Here is a 6,265-nt window from a genome sequence, read left to right on the forward strand (position 1 = left end):
GGCAATGGACAGATCTAAATCAGAGGCTGCAATGATTAAAAACTCCCAGCAAACTGTACATAAGGTACAGATCAGCAAGAAGTCTCAAGGGAAATCTTCACAGGGAAGTTCCAATCAGGAGACAAGATGCAATAAATGCAAACTCAAATCGCATGCAACCAAGGACTGCTATACTAAATGTTTCAACTGTGGTGAATTGTATCATACTGCTCAGGGACGTAGCCAGGATTTTTCTTTGAGGGGGGCTGTCGGCGAGCGAAGCGAGCCGACGCGTCCAATCAAGCTGCGCAGCGAGCGAAGCGAGCAAGCTGTGGCAGGGGTCTGGGGGCGCAGCCCCCAGCGGGGTCCAGGGGCGGAGCTCCTTGGCGGGGGCTAGGGGGGCGCAGCCCCCCGGAAATTTTTTGCGAAACAGGGTGTTTTAGACGACATTTGGCATTAAAGAAATTTGTAGGACAGCAATAAACTGGGATTGAAAAGAATCAAGTACTCACGTAAATTTGGTAACTTCACAACAGCAATCTGCATTCTCCAATCAGAATTTACGACTTACTCAGGCCTCATCGTCTTAAGATTTTTACATTTCCTACGGTCTAGGGGACACTATTGACTATAATTATAGAAGTCTTCTAGAATGTTTGCTTGGATTTAATGACATATATTTACTAATCCACAGTTCAAATCTTTGACTGACTGCAGTCATAAACAAAGCCCAGTTACCAGGCGACCATGGGGACTAGGGGGCTTATCTTTTTTCTGGGGTTCGATTTTTTCCGGGGGGGCTGCCGCCCCCCTAGCCCCCCCCCTGGCTACGTGCCTGATACTGCTAAGGACTGCCGTAAGAAGACGAAACGCAAGTCCTGGAAACAGAGTGGTAAATCTACACATCATGTATCAACAGACTGCAACAACAGCGATTCAAGCAGCGATTCAAACCAGGACACAGAACAGTTTGTGAGTCGAAATATTTACTATTGTGAATTGTCGGAGAAATCCGTAAGTTTAGATGACCAGTTAAATGTTTTGTTTCAAAAATCTTCAAATTTGGGCAACAACCTGACAAGTATTGATGATTCTAAAATTCAGGATGATGATAATAGTGTTCTGTATGGTAGTAATTTGCATGATGATTCGCATGTTGATTTGCATGACAATAACATTATTTTGCATGATAACAGGTTTTTGCATGATAACACTGTTTACTTCGATAACGTGAACTTTTTGCGTGATTCTAGACCCCTGATCAAGGTTTGGATCAATCGCCGAGAGTGTCTGATGGAGTTTGACAGTGGATCAAGTGTATCTGTGTGCAGTAGAGAGATGCTGAAGAAAGCTGGTGTGGAGTTTAAGTTGAGAAGTAGTGATAGGCAACTGCGTGTGGCGAATGGTCAATACCAGCAGGTATGCGGTAAAGCAGTTGTGGAAGTGGCGATAAACAACCAGATTGTGAAAGGGTTGGAACTGTATGTGGTGGATAATCACTTTCCAGCACTGTTTGGACGCTCTTGGATTACAGAGTTTTGTGGTGAAAACTGGTTAGAAAAGTTAGTAACGAGAACACAGGGCCAAACAGCAGAAGTTGGACAGAGACCAACAAAAGAGGTTGAACTGGAGAGAACTGATGGAAACTGTAGCGCACACGAAGGAGAATTTCCTGGGACTCAAGAAGGAGTACGAACAGTGAACGTGTTGGGAGTTATGGAATCAGAACCAGTGACAGATACCGCCAAGAGAAAGTTTAAAACTGGACAACGATGTGAGGACGAAGAGACTGCTCCTAGAACACATCAGTTGAGAAATTTTGTTAGTGTGGACGATGAAACAGATCCTGGAACACCAACAAAGATACGGACAGTACAAGAGATAATGTCTAGTGACATCTTCAAAGATGAGTTAGGTCTGGTAAAGAACTATAAAGTGCAACTCCAATTGAAGGAGGGAAGCAGACCTGTCACGCAGAAATCAAGAGCAGTACCTTTTGCTATTAAAGACTTACTGGAAAAGGAGTTAGACAACATGGTGAAACAAGGAATTTTGAAGAAAGTCAAAGAGAGCCCATGGGGAACTCCAGTTATGCCAGTGAAAAAAGGAGACGGTGTGAGAATATATGGAGACTTTAAAGCAGTCAACAAACTATTGGAAATGAAACATCACCCGTTACCAACTACAGAAGAATGTTTTGCAAGCGTTTCGGGAGGAGAAAAGTTCTCAGTCATAGACATAAAACAAGCGTACAATAACGTGGAGCTATCAACAGAAGATCAACTCATCACGACAATGAATACGCATATGGGACAGTATGTGTGGACGCGCTTACCGTATGGAATAAATAGCAGCGCAGCAATCTTTCAGAATCTGATGGACAATGTACTACGGGGTATACCTATGGTTTGCTGTAGGATAGACGACATTTTAATAGCAGGAAAGAACGATAAAGAGCACTTAGATAATCTGAATAAAGTTGTGAGAAGACTGGAAGCAAACGGTTTCAGATGCAGACTGAATAAATCTAAGCTGATGCATGAAGAAGTGATTTATCTAGGACACAAGGTGAACAAGCATGGTATGTCACCAGTCAACAGCAAGATAGACGATCTGTTAAAAGTACAGGCACCGGAAAATGTGAAAAATTTAGTAGCATTTCTGGGAGCAGTTGGGTATTATCGCAAGTATCTACCAGATTTGTCGACAATAATCGCTCCATTGGACGAGTTGAGAAAGACTGAAGTTGAATGGCGATGGACAAAGACTGAACAGAAAGCCTTCGAAGAATTAAAGAAATTACTTTGTTCTGACAGAGTATTGACGTTCTACAACCCGCTGAAACGTTTGAAGCTGGATACAGACGCAAGCAGCGTGGGTTTGGGAGCTGTATTGTCACACATAGATGATGATGGAACAAATGAACGTCCGGTTGAATTTATTTCAAGGACATTATCGAATGCTGAGAAAAAATATAGCCAGATTGACAAAGAAGCTTTAGGGATAGTCTGGGCTATAAAAAGGTTTCATATGTATCTGTATGGAAGACACTTTGAACTAGTGACGGATCACCAACCGTTAGTACATATATTTGGACCTAAGAGAGGCATTCCAGAGATGACGGCGAACAGATTATCCAGATATGCACTGCTGTTACAAAATTACGATTATAACATAGTATACAGAAATACAAAAGAGCATGCTAATGCTGATGTAATGTCCAGATTCCCGAAAAAAGTCATTCATGTGGACGAGCCAAACGAATGTGAAGAGGCATTTTCTTTGACCGTGGAGGACGCACTGATAGATGCAAAAGAAGTTGCCCGGGAGACATCCAAAGACATTATTCTGAGCAAGATAGCGATGTACATTGTAGATGGCTGGCCGGAAAAGATAGACAAAGATCACAAGGAGATGAAAGCCATGTACGACAGAAAGAACCAACTCACGACTGAAAAAAGATGTATCACATGGGGAAATCGTGTAATCATTCCACATAAACTAAGAGCAGAGGTTCTTAAGATGCTACACCTTACACATGTAGGGATGACTGGAATGAAAAGCCTGGCTAGAAGCTATGTGTGGTGGCCAGGAATAGACCAAGATATAGAGATTTTAGTTAAAGCATGTGCATCCTGCCAAAAACACGGGAAAAAGTTACCAAAAGTCATCGACCATCCCTGGGTTAAATCAACAAGACCCTGGCAACGAGTACATGTGGACTTCGCTGGAGAATTCCAAAATAACTATTGGTTACTGATGTACGATACTTACTCAAAATGGCCGGAAGTTATCAAGATGTCTCATAACACTACTGCGCCAGCTACGATAAAAGCAATGAGAAGAGTATTTTCAAGAACAGGGGTACCTTGGGTTCTAGTCAGCGATAACGGACCGCAATTTATCAGTGAAGAATTCAAGAACTTCCTAAAGAAGAATCAGATAAGACATGTTTTGTGCCCATCATACTCCCCGAGGAGTAACGGAAGCTGCGAACGGTTTGTCCAGAGTTTTAAGTCAGCGATGAAAAAGATGTACGAAAAGTCTAAGGATTTAGATTTAAATCTCGCTAACTTCCTAATGGCATATAGGAATACTCCACACTCTGTAACTAAGCAACCACCAGCAGTAATGATGTACGGACGAACTTTACGATCTAAGTTACATCACCTCAGACCCAGTGATCAGATGGAAGCGGAACGACTGGATGTTGATAATGAACAAAAAGTTGTTGACAGTAAAAGAAACGAACGTGTATTTGAGGAGAAACAAACAATATGGGTTCGACCGGACACTCGGAAAGAGTACGAACCAGCAACGATTGAAAAAAGACACGGAGAATCACTGTGGTATGATGTGAACTACAAGGGCAGGATCATAAAGAAACATGTAGATGCGATGAAGAAACGGTTAGTGCCAGTAATCGAGTTACAGAAGCAGCAAATTGAGATACCAGAAAGAAACACTGAGCCGAGGAATATTGAACAACCTGTGATAACAGTTCAGCAGCAGCCGGGTCCAAGTAGAGAAGGAGCGCCAGCTGTGACTAGTAACCAACCGACACAATCTAGCACTCAGATCAGTGGTCAGGAGCCAGTTAGACGCTCGGGCAGGTTGAGTGCAAAACCTCAGATCAGGTATAATGCAAACACCGGGTTCGTGAACCCGTGAATCTTGCATGTATTGTAAAGCACTTTTTTGTTTGTTTTGTAAAGCACATTTTTTATGCACACGTGTAGTACACTTTTATACTTTTGTACAGCATTAAATTGTTTTAAAAAATTTGTAAGCAATCCAGGGTGTTCAGAAACAATAATAGACCTGAGGAGATTATTTAGCGCTATTATGACAGTGTAATCCAGGAATTCTGTTTTTAAACTAGTAATTCATTGACGTAGGGCGCGACGCCAAACGGGATTTTAGTGTACAAGTTTTATCTCAACGAACATTTTATGTAATTTTAGTGCGCGGAGCACGCACGTATCATTTCGATTTCGTTCGATTTTATCCTGAAAAGTAAATTCATTTGTGAAGGGAAGGTGTAATGTATTATTGATTATAATATGACGATGTATATTTCTTATTACTAATCAATCTATTTCAGCCTCTATTTAGAGGTCTAGCAAGACAGTCTATTTCATTGGTCCATAACAGGGACCATTCTCATAACAGGAGGGTCAAAATATCCGTAAGTAGCCCTAACACTCTAATACAATCCTAAAATCCAGTTAGTTCATCCTGAAACCGCTATGAAGTCTTGAAATACCGATATAAAAGTCCCGATACAATCCTTGGTAGTTGGTAGTCTTTTTCGATATTGGTTGAAATCCGTATTCGTAAATAATTAATCTTAAGCAAATATTTGGATAAATTTCTTTCGTCTTCTGAACTTGAGATCTTTCCATCATAAGCCTGATTATTAGCTGAAAATTATTGGCGTCGTTGTTTACAATAACTGAGATTCGGCAGAGAGACTGGTGCCACCCGATAAGCCGCTCAGGTGCTTAGCTTATAATAACATCTATGACATTCAAGTCCATTTTTAAGCAATTTGCCCTTGAGTATGATAATTATTACCAGTTTTATCGTGTTCGGCGTCCACTTAAACATAGGGTTACATGATTTTCGCTACGATATTCATTAACAAAAAATCCTTCTATCTTCAAATCTCTGGCCTAGCTGCCTGCTGGGTTTCAGAAGGTGATTTATGATCAATATGCAGCAATAATTACGCAGCTCCTATAATTGGATCCAATTACACACGATAGACTATATTATTCCATATAAGGCCTGATCGAGAAGCTCGAGTTCGGAGAGCAAGCTCTGGTGACGTAATAGTCACGTGATCTCAGGCTCATAGTCACGTGACCTCAGACCCAATCAATTGGGTTCTGGCCTGTTCAGCCCCCTGTCACCCGATCTTGAGGTGACGTACGACACCTCATAAACCCAATCGAAGGCTGCAAATTTTCACATGCCAAACTCACAACGGCTTTTCGGAGTTGTGCGAGATGACGATACATAGACTTAGAGGCCGCAGAATTATGAGGACTACCATATTCTGGTGGAACCTTAGCGATCCATGATATCACGACATTCCCTACCGTGGTTGGGTACCACTATATTAGTGGGACGTTACGAACTCGGGACCCTGGTGGACCTGAAGGAGGACATGATGTAGGTAAGTCGAGCTCGTTACTCTGGCTAGCCAGGCATGCTCATGTTTCAAGAGCTGTAGGAGCTCTCTTGTGGAGCCTAAAATAAGCACTCTACCCTAGGTTTATCT

At 41.9% G+C, this 6,265-nt stretch overlaps 1 protein-coding gene across 1 annotated transcript; it reads left to right on the forward strand.

The window, feature by feature from the left end:
* The first annotated feature begins 1,272 nt into the window (after nt 1–1,272).
* LOC134815385 (uncharacterized protein K02A2.6-like) lies at nt 1,273–4,650 on the forward strand. The gene has a single exon (XM_063823918.1). The coding sequence runs from the start codon at nt 1,273–1,275 to the stop codon at nt 4,648–4,650; it is 3,378 nt and encodes a 1,125-aa protein (XP_063679988.1).
* The last annotated feature ends 1,615 nt before the right edge of the window (nt 4,651–6,265 follow it).

Source organism: Bolinopsis microptera, chromosome 5, assembly GCF_026151205.1.
Source record: "Bolinopsis microptera isolate Bmic1 chromosome 5, MBARI_Bmic_1.0, whole genome shotgun sequence".
Lineage (NCBI taxonomy): Eukaryota > Metazoa > Ctenophora > Tentaculata > Lobata > Bolinopsidae > Bolinopsis > Bolinopsis microptera.

Bases quoted from the DNA above. Each gene is read 5' to 3' on its own strand.
- LOC134815385 (XM_063823918.1), top strand. From the start codon at position 1,273: ATGGAGTTTGACAGTGGATCAAGTGTATCTGTGTGCAGTAGAGAGATG.